We start from the raw sequence: 17,926 nt of genomic DNA, 5'->3' as shown, positions 1-17,926 counted from the left end.
CCATCAGGCTTTGTACTTCGGATGCTTTTCTGTTTATCCTGCTGATAAGGCAAAGGCTAGTGATAATAGTGGCAACGTTTACCATACAACACGGATGCTTTAATTATGAATAAATAATAAATTAAAGCCTTTTAAACGGTTACAGAACAAATGCAGAAATTATTATTTCGCACTAAAAATATATATATATTTTATTAAACTTCAATTTAATTTATTTTGAATTTGCCGATACGGACAATCAATTTGGCGTTTTACATCGCGGACGTAGATGGCTATGGATGATCAACAACAGCTGACTCTGGCTGCCGTTATTGAATGTGCTTGAAAATGGTTGAGACTTCTCTTCAGAAAATTAATGACAACAAGCAAAAGCTTACCATAAATTAATGAGAAGCATCATATCATGAAACTAATAAACAGTATCATAAACTTTTAAAGGTGTTGCAGTGATTTTACAATTCCAATATTAATGTATATATGTATATGTATGTATGTATATATATATATATATATATATATATATATATATATATATATATTCAAAATAATACGATGATTGTGACTCAGTGACACAAAAAAGTATAAACACATAAATTCAATACCATTTATTAAGTGTACTAAAAACTCTAATAAAGTTGTGTTCACATTTGCTTTATTAAACCTATTAGCATTTAGTATTTACCATGGCATAACGTGTGTACTGTATAGGGCAAATAAAATGAAAGAAACCTTATTTTTTTATCTTTTGAATTCTAGTGAGAAACTGTAAATATATTAACGGTGATTATATTAATATATTAAGGATGATTTGATGGTTCAAATCTGCATTCTGCAATAATGCTACTCGTCCAGATGAATTCAGAACATGATTCTTCATCATGTGACCGAGCCCAGAGAGTGAGGTGTTTAATCTAATGGATGGATGCAGTTGCAGGAGAAACCCAGTCTTACTCCACTTCTGTCCGTTTCAATCATGCAGCTCTGAGATCTGTGTTTCCATCCTTCGACTTTGCATTTCATCGACCAACAGAAGGGGGTGTGGCCTGCGGGCAAGTGGTCTGAACATAGAGACCCTCCAGGACCATAGGGGGCGGAGTCCTGGAGGTAAATTGTGAATCAGATACAAGGCTGTCCTCCCTTAACTCCTCCCATAAGTTCCCTGAAAAAAAGATCAGGAATCATTGACCATCATTAAACTATAACACTTGCTGCACTCAAAGTGACTCACTTCTTGATTTAAGTATTTATAATAATTTATTTAACGAGAGGATAAAAGTCTCGCTCCTCATATGCATCATAGGATTGTAAAGATGTTTATTTTTTGTTTACTATTCTGCTCTGATAGCAACAATTCATTTGAAGTTACAGCCTAATCCTAAGTTAAACAAATGATGAAAAATTGTGAGACCATTCTGAGACAAGGAGATGTGCAGCATTCTGAATGTTAAGAAGATTGTCACTGATGAATAATTATATAGTCCCCTGGCATGTTAAAAACAAGCATGGTTGATGGGGAAAACACTTTTCAATATTTCAGAACTGATAAGAAATATTTATCAGTCAAGTCTTTTTTTTTTTGGAAAAAAATTTTTCAAATGGAATGGCTTATCATGGAATGTCTGTGTAGATTCTCAATAATCCAAATCATGGTTATCCAAAGTTGTTTAAATCAATCCACTCGACTTGTTTCTTGAAGACGTTTCACCCTCTATCCAAGAGGCTTCTTTAGTTCTAGAGTTCTAGTGGTGGTTGGTTTTGTCTCAGCTTTTTAAACGTGTGAGGAGTGAAAGAAGTCATCCATGTCAAAGTGGAGAAGCCATCTTTGATTGGTGGGGCTGGTCTGCAACATCATCTTTCACCCATTTACAATCAGGTCCTTTCAATTCTCCATAAAGAACAACTCAGCAGATTAATCAAGGTGAGGTGTCTCATGATAATGAACCCATTAGCAAACAAAGGCTCAGTGAAACTTGCATTTCATTGACCCCCTTTGACACCCCCTGGCACCGTCATCAACCATCGTTGAGGAGCTTGACTATGGTCGTATGAATATGGATAGCACTGACCACCCCTCACAGGTTTAATAAGCTGAGACAAGACCAACCAACACTAGAACTAAAGATTCCTCTTGAACGAGAGGTGAAACATCTTCAAAAAACTTTAATAAAACCCAGTGGATTGATTTAAACCGCTTTGGATGACTTATGATGGAATTTGAACCTTGCATACTAAGCAGGGTATTTTTACCAGTGAAAAATACACTTGAAATACTATGCTATGAGATATTATTTCTAAAGTACTTTGAACATACTGTATCTTTCACATTCCTGTACTTTGTTATCAGCTGATGTATTCCATAAAACTGAGCCATCTTGATAGTTTCCTAATAATAATAATGCAAATCAACCACAGCTTGAGTTGTGATTAGATAAACCCGGTTAAAGTCTCCATGTCTCAGTACATTGTCTCTAACTGATTATCTTACCTTGTAGCTGCAGGTCAGTCAGACTAGGGTTGAGTGTGTCAATGTCATAATTAGCATCTCCCTCCAACAGGAAGTCCTGCATGCTCCTGGGGCCAAGACTGTACTCAGTCTGTAGGGCTGCTCTATAAACAGGTGCCATCTTTCCCACCATGGGTGAGTTCATGTTTCCAGGGGCAGTTGGCTGTCCGCAAGATGAGTAGAGTGTAAATGAATTGTTGGGGTGAACAGTGGCAGTGGGCAGGTAGCCGGGTTGCTGAGGTGGAATATGAGCATAGTATGGATGGAGGAGGGAGAAACTGGTGTGTTGAAGATGGGTTTGGGTGCAAGGAGATGAGGTAGAGCTATAAACCGGGGCCACTCTGGATAACAAAGCTGTGCTGCTGTACCGTGGTCTTTCTCCCAGTAGACGATCAAGGCTTTCTGTGAAAACCGTAATTATTAAATTACATTTTAGTCACATTACCATTCACTGTTGACACATTAAAAATTAAGGTCACTTTGACAAAAGTTGATTTAAGTTTGAAACATTTGTCTAATAAATACTTTTTAAGAATTTTTTAATACATTCTTTTAATAATAATATTTTTGACTTTGCGTAACATTTTGTTCTGTGGTACAACCTGGCCTTGCCATACTCCTGCGAACAGTTATGGGATCCTTGCGGCGCCATTTGTGCAGCTCATCCTGCATTTTCTCCACTTTGGCTGGATTGAGAGACCACAAACAACCTTTGCGGGACGAGTTTCCATTTTTGTTCTCAATCTTCACAAAACACTTGTTCAGGGAGAGGTTGTGACGCACAGAGTTCTTCCATCCGTCAGGAGCTGTCTGCAAAAAAACATAGTAGCAGGGTGTAAGATGCTGGCCGGATCAGCATTTATGGAAAGCCGCAACCAAATAGTTAGAATAGTATGTAGGAACATTTGTAGCCAGGATGGAATACAAAACAGATCCCTGCTAACCAACAAGATGTAGTGGTGGTTTACAAAGGTCCTGTGGTAGTGGGAGCACTCGGAGCAGTAACCCCCAAACTGGGAGAGTGGCTTCAACAAGGAAAAGCATATATATACACAGTGTTCTTCTTTGTGTGCGTCCTTTCGTCTTTGACAGATATTTTCTGGCAGGGAACACACGATCATCAGACAGCGTGCGTCCCTGGGACGCAAGCTCTAAATACTTACAATAAAAAAAAAATCGATGCTAGCTTTTTCCACGATATAATACTGGCAAAAAGTTCACTTTGATTCAGCAAAAATGTTCACCATTTATTCATTTATCCTCTTAAATTTCAAACTTGGAAATCACCATTATGATTTGCTCTTGCATGAGTTTCTCGTCACAAGACTCGATTGTGTGATTCAGTCTTATTAAAATCGACCAAATGGCAACACGACGTCTACTCGTTTTACACGCTGCAGTGAGAGAGCGAGGAGTAGTACAGTGTTCTCTTGTTACTCGCAGTTAATGTGTTCCTGGACCACCCACAAAAGGTGAATATCTGGAATATAGCGAACAAATAATTATTTTATTTTTTACGTATAATTTTAAAATTTATGAACCCCCCCATACTGACATTAAACCACCTTATATCTGTACTACCTTTTCCCACACTCTTATAGACTGTTCAAAACACTTATGTAAACTTGCAAGAGGAACAGTAAGTCTTGGAACACAGTGCACACATGGATGCTGTCAGCCAATAGCATGTGTGTACAGTCTCACATGACTACTAGCTCATGGGAGCTAGTTGCCTGTGACCCTTGCCTGTCACTCTCTCCCTTGTTCTCTAGGAGATGAAACTTATATCTCATCCAGGGCAATATATAATTTATATATAATTTTAAAAATCGGCAATGTAGTGAAGCCGCATATCTTGAAGAGCAAATAAGCGAGGGATCACCAGTCCTCCGAAAAAGATATAAAGTTGATGAAAAACCAAGTGACAATGAGTTCTTTTCTTAAATAAAAAACAATCAAAAGTTAATGAAGAAAATTAGATTACTGTGGACATTGCAGATGAAGACGAAGAAGCCAAGCGAAAACCAGCAAAAATCCAAACATTTGTACAGCAATGGATGCGATTGTGTCCATAGTTGAGGCACGGCTAAATGTCAGCACCAAAAACAAAATTATGAGGGTACAGCTTACAAAACATCTGTGTGGAGAGTGTTCTTTCAGCTTGGTTCGGTGTCCATGGGAGAATATAGGAATTATCGGCAAAGAAAACTATTGAGTGAAAAGCAAAAGTGAAAAAAACTCTATTACATCTTTCTTTATTTCTAAAACTGTTTTTTAAAAGAATGAATACCAGACTTTAACATTTTCATAAAAATAATATGTTAGTAAACTCTTAGTCAGTAAACTTTTTTTTACTTAGACAGTTATGATGTTATTAATAAAATTAATTAAAATTAACAAATTGTTTTTATATTTTGCTATATAATGTTTACTGTATGATGCATATACAGTATATGTGTGTGTGTGTGTGTATATATATATATATATATACATACATACATATACTGTATATATATATACTGTATATATATATATACTGTGTATATATATACTGTGTATATATATATACTATATATGTATATATATATATATATATATATATATATATATATATATATATATATATGCTGTATATATATATGCATAATTTTCCCTGTATCCTCGGCTACCTCATCTGTACAGACGAGGTGGCCGAGTGGTTAAGGCGATGGACTGCTAATCCATTGTGCACTGCATGCGTGGGTTCGAATCCCATCCTCGTCGAATCTTTAGGCAACAGTAGGTCAATCCACTAAGTCTTGGGCTGGAGACCGGAGGGTCAATGGTTCAAGACCCATGTAGGGTAAAAAATTTCAAAGTGTGAACTGACATCTCCCACTGTCAGTGCTCACACTCGTGAGCACTGACAGTGGGAGATGTCAGTTCACCTCGTGAGCACTGTCGATGCGTTGTCCCCTTTATAAGTTGCTCATTGGAGGAGCTGCCTCCTTCTCTTCCTCCCCGTCACCTGCATGTCTACAGGCCCCTTTTGTGTGTGTTACAGGCCTGTACACACAATATAAATCTGCATGCAACTACAAACCAGTGTGTGTGGAGTGGACAACTAATTTTCCTACATGGATCACTACTGTGAATAAAATGTAATACAGTGGACCCTCACTATAACACAGTTCAACTTACACAGATTCGCTGTTTCACGGATTTTTTTAGTGCAGTTTTTTAATGCTTTTTTTTTTTAACAGTGCGTTGTGTTCTGTATCTTCTTCTTTTCCTTTCAGCTTTTCCCTTCAGGGGTCGCTATGGCGACCCCTGAAGGGAAAACTACCTTCATGTCCTCCCTCATTACATCCTTAAACCTCCTCTTTGGTCTTCCTCTAGGCATCCTGCGCAGCAGTGCAAAACCCAGCATCCTTCTACCAATATATTCACTATCTCTCCTCTGGACATGTCCAAAAGCATCTCAGTCTGGCTTCTCTGACTTTGTCTCCAAAACCTCTAACATGTGCTGTCCCTCTGATGTACTCATTCCTTATCCTATCCTTCCTGGTCACTCCCAGAGAGAACCTCAGCATCTTCATCTCTGCTACCTCCAGCTCTGTCTCCTGTCTTTTCCTCAGTGACACTGTCTCTAGACCAAACAACATCGCTGGTCTCACCACAGTTTTGTACACCTTTCCTTTCATTTTAGCTGAAACTCTTCTATCACACATCACACCTGACACTTTCCTCCACCCGTTCCATCCTGCCTGTACAGACTTCTTCACCTCTTTTACACACTCTCCATTGCTCTGGACTGTTGACCCTAAGTACTTCATATCCTCCACCTTCTTGATCTCTTCTCCCTGTAACCTCACTCACCCACTTGGGTCCTTCTCATTCACACACATGTACTCTGTCTTACTGCGGCTAACCTTCATTCCTCTCCTTTCCAGGACAAACCTCCACCTCTCTAGCTTCTCCTCCACCTGTTCCCTGCTCTCATTGCAGATCACAATGTCATCTGCAAACATCATAGTCCATGGAGATTCCCATCTAACCTCGTCTGTCAGCCTGTCCATCACCATAGCAACAAGAAGGGGCTCAGAGCTGATCCCTGATGCAGTCCCACCTCCCCCTTGAACTCTTCTGTCACACCTACAGCACACCTCAACACTGTCTTACAGTCCTCATACATGTCCTGCACCGCTCTAACATACTTCTCTGCCACTCCAGACTTCCTCATACAATACCACAGTTCTTCTCTGGTCACCCTGTCATAAGCTTTCTCCAGATCTACAAAAACACAATGCAGCTCCCTCTGACCTTCTCTGTACTTATCTATCAACATCCTCAAACCAAATACTGCATCTGTAGTACTCTTTTTTGGCATGAAACCATACTGCTGCTCACAAATGTTCACTTCTGCCCTTAGTCTAGCTTCCACCACTCTTTCCCATAACTTCATTGTATGGCTCATCAGCTTTATTCCTCTGTAGTTGCCACAACTCTGCACATCTCCCTTGTTCTTAAAAATGGGCACCAGCACACTTCTCCTCCATTCCTCAGGCATCTTATCACTATCTAAGATCCTGTTGAACAACCCAGTCAGAAACTCTACTGCCACCTCTCCTAGACACTTCCAAACCTCTACAGGTATATCATCAGGCCTTTCCACTCTTCATCCTCTTCAATGGCCTCCTCACTTCATCCTGACTAATCTTTGCTACATCCTGGTCCACAACAGTCACCTCTTCTAGTCTTTGTTCTCTCTCATTTTCCACGTTCATCAACTCTTCAAAGTACCCCTTCCATCTTCCCATCACACTACTGGCACCTGTCATTAGACTTCCATCCATATCCTTAATCACCCTAACCTGCTGCACGTCCTTCCCATCTCTGTCTCTCTGTCTTGCCAACTGATATAGATCAGTCTCTCCCTCCTTACTGTCCAACCTAGCATACAAGTCATCATAAGCTTCTTGTTTGGCCTTTGCTACCTCTACCTTCACCTTACGCTGCATCTCCCTGTAGTCCTGTCTACTCTTCTCAGTCCTCTTAGTGTCCCACTTCTTAGCTAACCTGTTTCTCTGTATACACTCCTGTACCTCCTCATTCCACCAAGTCTCCTTATCTACTTTCCTTCCAGATGACACACCAAGTACTCTCTTACCTGTCTCCCTGATCACATTAGCTGTAGTTGTCCAGTCATCTGGAAGCACCTCCTGACCACCCAGAGCCTGTCTTAACTCCCTCCTGAAAGTCATGCAACACTTTTCCTTTTTTAGCTTCCACCATTTTGCCTTCTGCTCTGCCTTTGCCCTCCTCATCTTCCTCACCACCAGAGTCATCCTCCACACCACCATCCTATGCTGTTTGGCTACAATCTCGCCTACCGCTACTTTGTAGTCACTAATCTCCTTCAGGTCACACGGTCTACACAAGATATACTGTAGTCTACCTGTGTGCTCCTACCACCACTCTTATAGGTCACCCTATGTTCCTGCCTCTTCTGGAAGAAAGTATTTACTGTAGCCATTTCCATCCTTTTTGCAAAGTCAACCACCATCTGTCCTTCTGCGTTCCTCTCCTGGAAACCAAACCCACCCATCACCTCCTCATCACCTCTGTTTCCTGCACCAACATGTCCATTGAAGTTTGCACCAATGACAACTCTCTCACTTCTAGGTATGCTCTGCATCACTTCATCAAAGTCCAGCCAGAATTTCTCCTTCTCCTCCAGCTCACATCCTACCTGTGGAGCATACCCTCTAACAACATTGAACATCACACCTTCGATTTCTAGCTTCAGACTCATCACTCTATCTGACACTCTTTTGACCTCCAAGACATTCCTAACAAACTCCTCCTTCAAGATAACTCCTACTCCATTTCTCTTCCTATCTACACCATGATAGAACAACTTGAACCCTGCTCCTAAACTTCTACCCTTGCTACCTTTCCACCTTGTCTCCTGGACACACAGTATGTCTACCTTCCTCCTCTGCATCATGTCAACCAACTCTCGACCTTTTCCTGTCACAGTTCCAACATTCAACGTCACTACTCTCAGTCCTATACTTTTGGTGTTCCTCTTCTCTCTCTTCGTGTGAACATACTTTCCACCTCTCCTTCTTCGACCAACAGTAGGCCAATTTCCACCGGCGCCCTGTAGGTCAACAGCGCCGATGGCGGTCGTTGTTAACCAGGGCCTCGACCGATCCGGTATGGAAGTCATAGGTATGATTTGCATCTTTGATTTGGCAAAGGTTTTATGCCGGATGCCCTTCCTGACGCAACCCTTCGTATTTATCCGGGCTTGGGACCGGCACAGTAAGACACTGGCTTGTGTCATCTTGTGGCTACATTCAGTTGTGTTCTGCATCCTGATTGGTTAAAGGACTGACCAACGTGAACAGTCTTGGCGCCTCGTCTCTGTACAGCCTGCCAAGTTTAAGTTTGCAAATTTACTCCATGACAAAATACACAATGTCAAAGAAACGTTCTGCATCGGCAAAAGCACCTGACAACGCCCAAAAGGCAGAAAAAGATGCTAAATACGGCAGAAAAAGTTAAACTTCTGGACATGCTGAAGGAAGGTAGAAGCTATGCGGCTGCCGGGCGCTATTACGGAATAAATGAATCTTCGGTTTGTTGCATAAAGAAGGAGGAAAATAACATAAGGATGACAGCAGCAATAAGTTTTAATAAGGATGCTAAAAGGGTTGTAACTGTCTGCAAAAAGACCATTGTAAGGATGGTCTCAAATATAATCGAAGGTGGCATGTCTGTTTATAAAAATCTTCTTGTCCAGAAGAAGAAAGAGTGCCATCAATTACCCATAACTATGTTCTTCTCTCGGAAAAAGACACCTGCACCACAGCATTCAGCAGACAAAGACGCTACAGCGGAGCGGAGTGAGGAAGATGCAAAGTTAGAGGAACGGCAGAAAATGCATGAATCACACTGTGTCCAACCTCATACTGACTTTTAAAAATATTATTTTACAGTAAAACTATCATAGTATTTATTCTTTAATGCTTGAGCCTGAAAACAGGTTTTGGTCTTTGATTTCATTGTATACGTAGTTCAGTATTGTACAATAACTGTACAATCCACTTCACCGATTTCACTTAGCACGGGTACGTTTTGGAATGTAAATGAGGGTTCACTGTATATATATACACACACACAATACATTTTTCCGGTCATATAAGATAAAGAAAAGCAGGTTAGCTTCGCATTTGAGATGCTGGAAGCAGTAACATTTTGCCCTTTTTCATCCTCTGGCTTTTCAGCAAGATGGCTCTGACTGTTTTCAACATGCTACAATACTAGCTGCAGTGCTAATGCTGAATGAGATGATATTTCTTTGACATAATATTTCTCACATTCACCACCTTTATAGGAATGTTAACATGATAGTATTTGGTAATTAGCACATAACAACTAGTAATACAATGTTGAGCTGATGGGAACAGCTTTAACTTTGCGAGTATCAGTTCATAAACATAACTTTTGAAAAATTTGCACTGATGATGGAGCTAGATTATAAGATTACAAAAGATACTGCAGTTGGTGAGACCAGCACTGCATGCCAGATTTCATTGCATGCATCCGGTATAGGCCACGTTTAAAGGGACACTAAACTCATTTTTAAGTGACAAATATGTTGTTCATCATTATGAAAAATAGAAGACAAATTTTTTTAGATGTCTAGCATCCTCCCTTTGGTCAGAAAACCTTAAAATCTGCGCTGCAGCAGCTTCCGCATCCAGTGGTCACATGGGGGTCATACGTTATTGGCGACATACTTCGCTTCAAAAGTCAGGGCAGCCATTAGAACACAGTGCGATCACCAAAGCGATAAACCCAATAAGAATCATGTTTACCTGTGAGGTGAATGGTTATGCCAACACAACAGGACATAAACACAAAAACATGGACCTATCATTCTTCAGAATACCTTCTGGGAAGCTAGGAAGGAAATGGAAAGCACGGATAAACCGGGTCAATATGACCAAGAATCCGAGGATCTTTCATTAGCACTTTACCTCGGAGGTTTTCCAAAGAGATTTGAAGTTAAGATCTTTTTTTGGACAATCCATAGTATTTATTCAGAATTCCCAAGGTTTAGTGGATAATTAAGTCATGTTTGGAGCTACTGGAGATATTGTATAAATATTTTTATGACCAGATTATCACGCGATTATGGCACTTGCGAAAAGTAAACCATATCAAAAAGTGATAGATAGGTCATTTTACTGAGAGGATCTGTGACACTGAAATAAACATACAAAAACAGCATACCAGGCCTTGATCCTTATACATTCATAAATACAAGACATATTAATATAAACTACAGTTGTTATTAACTCCACCCAGTCCAACAGTAACAAATGGCGGTTAGCTCAATTCTAACATAATATGGAAAATCCCATTGACGGGCTAACGTGTTAGTATGGGTAGCGCTGTGTAAAAATACACAGTAAACCAAAACGGGACATTATAAGTAGTTGGATATCTCTGTCAGAATGTGATTCAGATGAAGACACCTGGGATGAGTCGCTAGATGTCCAAACTCTCATCCTCCTTGTACATCGGGCGATGATTATCTGGGATAATTACCCCCCCCCCCCACGTGGGTTCACAGGGAACTCGTCCTCAGTATCTGATGATGATGACATGATTGTAGTCAATATTCTGATAAATAATAGTGAAAATGTCGGCTTGTTACCTTGTCGCTTGCTTTATCGGCATTAATATGGATTCACCCCGATGTCTATGATTGCGTCACTTCAGCTGTCATGGCGCACTCCATAACTTACGATAAATTTTGGGGGGTTTTTAAGTCCCCTTTGCTCATGAAAAAATAAAAATGCCACCAAGCCTTTTTTTTTTTTACATATGTACTTCAAATACAGACCTGGTTCATTTTGACTTTACCGTCCCTTTACACACAATTTTACACTATATTGGTGTTAACTCTGAATGGACTCAAGAACACCAGGTCCACCCTGAAGGGAATACATTTTGATCATTTGAAATACTTGATGCATGCTATAACAAGTGTCCACTGGACTGGAATGAGTTCTGCTACGGATATTAAAAGTATTTACAGTGCGCCATCGCACATTCGCTCATCAACGCTCGCAACTTCACCTCATTGCAGATTTTTGCTAGGCAGTCACGTAATACTGTACACGCATTCTATTTGCGGACAGCATCCTGAAGTGCGCTACGTTCCGTGAGTCCCGGACTTTCGTGAGACACAAAAGTGCTTCAAACAGTTGATAATAGAGTGAGAAAAGGTGATAGAAACACAAGGTGGTTTAAAATCAGTATGGGGAGGGTTTATAAAGGTTCAAATTGTTTTAATAATAAATAGTTTGTCGTTCTATCGCGGAATTTGTTAATCGCATGTGGCTCCTAGAACCCATTTTCTACAAGGAACGAGGGCGCACTGTATATATGCATGTCAAAACACTGGTTTATCACCAATCACCCAAATTTTGTCTTCTAAGCCTGTAGCCTGTTCTTAATATGACAGGCAGCTTTTTATAAAGCAGCCATCTGTAGAGGACCTACTTCATATGAATGACAGCAAGTTTTCATCTCTTTCTGAACTTATTTGATGTATAGATCTGTTGAAAATTTACATCAATACAAGAATGGTGGCGCTAACCCTGCATCTGGCTAATTGAATCAGTATTGAAGAGCAGGATGAATTAATTTATAAAATGCATTTTAATCTACTAAGTACTAAACAATTTTATGCAATTAGGTTATCTCTTCAACTTCTGCAATATCCTCACAGACTGCCCCCTACGTGCACACACGTGCACACATGTACACACACATACACACACACACACACACACACACACACACACACACACACACACACACACACACACACACACACACACACACACACACACACACACACACACACACACACACAAATCTCATTTTAGTGATATGTCAGCTTCATGCCTCAGCAGGTTACTACCCAAATAGCTACAGATGTAGCCAATGTTTTTAACAGCAGTAATTATACTATTATTATTAGGGTGTTGTAATATTAATACCATATATTATATTTCTAGGATATTATGAGGGTGGCTGATTTAATCTCAGTTTTTGACATTATCTGTTGTCTGTAATGAGACACTGAGAAAACATAAGCACGAAGTAAATACAGATATACAACTGCATTTGAGAATCAACTGTTCAAATGAATAGTAATGCATTACATTCATCACACAGATATCAAGTTTCCAAAAGTCAGTCAGCTGCGAGGGCGTCTACAGGAAGCTTGGAAATTTGTGATTAAGTACCAAATCTTCAATGTGACGGCCAAAATTTTAGCTGAGAACTTGTAAGAAAAGATTGATAAACCAAGACAAAACACTTGAGCAGGTCAGCTAATAGATCAATGCTTTTAGGATGAAATTATGGAACTCACCAGGAGCTTTCTAAATTGTGGAAATCTGTAGGATTCTCAATCATGATGTTAAATTTAAAGGACAATCAACATAATTTCACAGATGTGTGAATTAATTCCAGTACTGTTCTATTTTATTCAAACCACTTATGATACAGATGATTCTCTTTTTCAACCAGCTCAAATTCAGCAGGAAAAATTTGTTTGTGATACCTTGAAATAAGGGAAGTGTTCAGTCATGAAGCTGTAGATCTCACTGACTGGCAGGCTTCCTGTTTTACTGTTCCTCAGAGCCATGAAGATCAAGACGCTGCAGTGGTAACAGAAACGGTTTCACATCAGCATTTTATTTATATGCTTTAGCAAAAAAGCTCTTCATAGTATAATTTCAAGGCAAACCAAAACGATGACATTTGCATTCTAAAAATTGGTGCTTCAAGTATGAGTAATAAATTTGATAAATACAGCAGTACTTGTAAACATATGGTGAAAGTGATGCAGTGATTACCTGTATGAGTAAATAGGCTTGGGGAAGAGGGACTGCATGGTGCTCTCCTGGTATGATTGGGTGGGAATAGAATATTTTGATCTGTTGCACTGGTCATTATGATGGTATTTTCTGAAAGACACCTAAATGCAAAAAAATATTAACATGATTTTTGATCATCACAAATATCCTTTTCTCCAAATATCCAATTCAGGATGTTTTGGAATGCATTATCATTATCATATCATGGTCTGTCCCTACACAAGGTAAGAATTGATTTACAAAAATTGAATGAATGAAGTCATTATTTTACTTCACATTAATTATTGTTGTAATCTTTGACAATAAACCTAAACACATATCACTGATGTTTTTCATGGCAATTTTATCTTACATAGCAGCTGAAGAAAGATTTACCTGCTGTGAAGGGCTGAAGGATGAATTGTAGGATGGACAGCTTTGAGACAGGAAGCTGGAAGGCTTTACTGGTAGTTCTTGGAATGAATTCTGCAAATATATAAATAATGAAATTGATTCAAGAAGTCATTTTCCAAACCGTTGAATTCCTTTCCATGATTAATAGCACTTCGAGTCAAAAATAGTTTATCTTATGGTATGATTTGGTTTTTACACCTACAGCAACGACTTTGTTGTGAGTGCAACAAGTTGCGGAGGCAAATATGTCAGCAAATAGTCGTTAAAAAGAAAAGTTTCCTACATCATACATAAACATGTTTTTGGTTGTCTTAACTATTGAAAAAACAAATTAGTATCAAATCAGTGTCACTGCTGGAAACCTACGGCCATTGAAGACGCGTCACTGAACTGTTGATGGTACAGATGGAAGCCCTCAGAGTCAGTGACTCCTGGTCCTGGTACTGGTCCGGCGCTTGACCTGTTGTCCTCATCAACTGTGTACCTCTTCTTCATGCTGAAGGTGTTGTTCTCTTCCTGGGTGAAGTCCGTGTCCCTCCCCTCTTTAATCTGCGATGTGATCATCATAACAGGGGATACAAATCATTCAAGGTGTCATTTATAATCTATACCTGCTGTCATTTTCAGACCGAGAGGCGGCCAAGATATTTAATGGGAATCCCCTGCTGCATGTAGAACACCCTCTCACAGCAAACACGTGAGGTGAACTGTCTCTACCTGTCATGCTCATATATTTTGACTTTATGCTATGTGTGCACCACACAAACGTAAGATTTCAAAAATAGGTCGTAGCAGTTCCAAATATGGGAGAAAGCAATGTTGTGTTGATTTTAAAAATTACGCTAAAAAATAACAGTTTCCATACTTAAGGCCAGAGACATATAACTGTAAATAAATCAACACCTAATACTGTTGATGCAAAATAGAAAAGATCTCCAACCACATTTTTTAATGTGCAACCAATCAAATTATCCTAGTGAATAAAGAAAAATAATATCAACACAAGTTAGGACATTAACTTTGTTCAAAACATTTTTGTCAGAGTTAAAATGGGCTGAATTACTGCATCGTGGGAGATGTAGTTTTGGTTAAAGCACACTTTTGACCTACATATTTATTTTTAGAAACTCTGACCTTTTTTGCTCCTGTGGGCCACATAAAATGATGTGCTGGGCCACATTCGGCCCCCGGGCCTTGAGTTTGACACATGTGATCTAGAAGCTGGTATAGCTGCTGTTCTGAGTATCTGGTAAAGGGAATAATTAAAGGTTCTGGTGATGATCATAACACATTCTCACTCCTTAAGTGGCAAAGATTATCTATTTTTACATCATTAGTGTCATGATGGTGCCTGGATCACTTTTGTTTTCCTCTGTTTAGTTTCGTTCCTTCTCTTCCTCTGGTCGCTGTGTGTGTGTGTGTGTGTGCGTGTGTGTGTGTGTGTGTGTGTGTGTGTGGCTCCTCCTCCTACCTGCTACCTGCACACCAGTTTCACTCCTGGTTTGCAGCCATTGGACCATCTTCACACGCCTGACCTGTTTCCTGACCTTTTCACTTCTACCTTCTCTGTGCTGCCTTTTGGTTCACTTGTTGCCTCAACTCTTAACAACTAGACATTTTCTGCCAAGTGTAGATCCTGGATCTACACCTACAGATAAATACATCTCCTCCCAAACACCCACCTTTCAAAAGCAGATCAATAAAATGTGTCCAACATGTTTAGGAGTTACATACAAACAAATAAAAAGCACTGAGTACATAACATACAAGAGTTCATACACTTGTCCAAAACATACAAGATAATATTGAACGAGTGTGAATAAAGAACTAACATATTTGTGACAGGACTAATGGATGAATTTCAAATAGATGATAAAAATGAACATACAGGGGAGGAAAATTTAGGTTTTCATGTTTTACCTTTGTCACTAGATCTTTACACAGTTGATTGTTTTGCATCCTTTGCTCAATTCAAGGCTAGATTTGGTCTCCCTTCTAGTCATTTCTTTTGGTACTGCACATTAGAGATCCAATATTGAATTCATTTTGAAAACTTATCTAAATAACATCTACCATGAGCAAATGTTATTAACGAGTGGGAATGCTCTTCCCCTCCCCTCAGTGTAATTAGAATTAACATTTAATATGATCATGTTATTTATTATTGTTATTATTGTTATTATTATTGTTATTATTATTATTATTATTGTTATTATTATTGTTATTATTATTAATATTATTATTATTATTATTATTAATAATAATAATAGTAATAATAATAATAATAATAATAATAGCATGAAACTTCTTTATGATGAGCTAATTCATAATGTGCGTATTGTAGTTTCATAATGGACAGATATGCAAATATGTTTATTGTGAAAAATGTTGAACTAATCTATAAATGGTTTGATATTTTCAACGGATTCTTTAAAAAAATGAAATTCTATAATGCTAAAACATTTTTTTCCTTTGAAAGGCCATTTATTAGTCTATCTATTTGTCTATCTATATTCTACTCACACCCCAGTGTGAACTACAGATATCAGGGCTCAAACTGATTTGCTATTTTTACTGCTACACAGAAGAAGCTGCTTTGTGTTAGAGCAGAATATCCAGAGGCGACTCAGTACCTGTGATTCTGCCATCTGCTGGCAGGAAGTCCCACAAGGCTCGCAGGTATGTAGGCTGGCCTGAGGGATTGACGTGAGAGACTTGCTGCTACTGGAATGAAATGGCAGAGACTCTGACATTCTGCACCAGAATCTGTTCCTATGAAGAGATTCAAAAAGATACCAATCTAAAATGAAACTGACATCATCCGGCCCAGTTCTGATCAAGCAAACAAATGATGCAACTTATTACCTGTTTTCCCAGATTTGTAATGGATTATTTCTTTTGAGTGTTAGCCACATCAGATCCAGCAAGCACAAAATTCTCAGATATATTAACAAACACAATTGTGAAGAAGCTATGCAAGTTTCCCGTGTCAGTGAATCTATTTTGAATTCCTTACATATCTGTGAAAAGCTCATGGAGTTGTACATGTTAAGCTTCTTGATAAAACATCAATCAAATTTGAGTTTTGGACCAGAATCCCTCATCTATGGTAAATCTTTGTCAGAGATTTAAAGGAAAAATACAAATAATGAAAAATAAATAAAATAATGAAAGTCAAAAGTCCTGTATCTTTAGAAAAACTCGGTTGGACACCATCTGAGATCTGTTACGCTCTGGGAATGAAACACAACAGACAGAAGGACAGATGTATGGACAGGATGAAATCAATGTTATCCACCAGTTAATTGACATCAATTCAATGGTGTTAGTAAGTCCAATTTGGTTACCTTATTATATATATTTTTTAAAAGTATTTTTAAGTCCTGTCAGTTGACACATGACAAAAGAAAATACTTTTTGTCATATAATAAATCTGTAAATGTCCTACGCTGTGACCTCTGATGGCATGGGAACAGGTTAGCTCATTTACACTGAGAGACTGTGGTGAACGGGTTTATCCAGATGATGGTCAACAAGAGTTATCTGATCCCAGCAGAGGTGACAGACACGTGGCGCAGACTCTAGGTAACGGAACGCCAATCCTGACATTAAATACATCATTAAAACAGACAACAACCCAGTTAAATAATGCTGAGGCAAAGAAAGTACTGTGTGTGTGTGTGTGTGTGTGTGTGTGTGTGTGTGTGTGTGTGTGTGTGTGTGTGTGTGTGTGTGTGTGTGTGTGTGTGTGTGTGTGTGTGTGTGTGTGTGTGTGTGTGTGTGTGTGACAGACAGAGAGAAAGCAAAGTAAGCAGCCATAGTTCTTTCAGTTCAGATCAGAAGAGGTGTAAGTGTCCAGGTGAAAGTTGAGAGATTGCTTTTTCACCACTATGGCAACTAATCCACTCATCTGCTTGACAGACGTGTTGCCATTGGCCCAAAAAACATGCAATAAAAATAAGAGAGAAATAAATCTCCAATGTGTGTGTGTGTGTGTGTGTGTGTGTGTGTGTGTGTGTGTGTGTGTGTGTGTGTGTGTGTGTGTGTGTGTGTGTGTGTGTGTGTGTGTGTGTGTGTG

The 17,926-nt window shown here is 39.1% G+C and overlaps 1 protein-coding gene and 1 non-coding gene across 2 annotated transcripts; one reads left to right on the top strand and one right to left on the bottom strand.

Annotated features, from left to right (window-relative positions):
* Nucleotides 1-968: 968 nt before the first annotated feature.
* Nucleotides 969-16,601, bottom strand: foxn1 (forkhead box N1). Its single transcript, XM_068317449.1, has 8 exons — nt 16,482-16,601; nt 14,215-14,397; nt 13,831-13,920; nt 13,435-13,556; nt 13,140-13,236; nt 3,106-3,313; nt 2,486-2,905; nt 969-1,159 (listed from the first exon to the last, which is right to left on the bottom strand). The coding sequence occupies exons 1-8, from the start codon at nt 16,599-16,601 to the stop codon at nt 1,017-1,019; spliced, it is 1,383 nt and encodes a 460-aa protein (XP_068173550.1). The 3' UTR covers nt 969-1,016.
* On the top strand, nt 5,185-5,266 carry trnas-gcu (transfer RNA serine (anticodon GCU)). Its single transcript has one exon. It is a non-coding gene; the product is annotated as a tRNA-Ser (tRNA).
* Nucleotides 16,602-17,926: the final 1,325 nt, after the last annotated feature.

The sequence above is a fragment of the Antennarius striatus genome, chromosome 6 (assembly GCF_040054535.1).
Source record: "Antennarius striatus isolate MH-2024 chromosome 6, ASM4005453v1, whole genome shotgun sequence".
In the NCBI taxonomy this organism is placed as follows: Eukaryota; Metazoa; Chordata; class Actinopteri; order Lophiiformes; family Antennariidae; genus Antennarius; species Antennarius striatus.
This window is presented reverse-complemented; position numbering and strand designations above follow the sequence as displayed.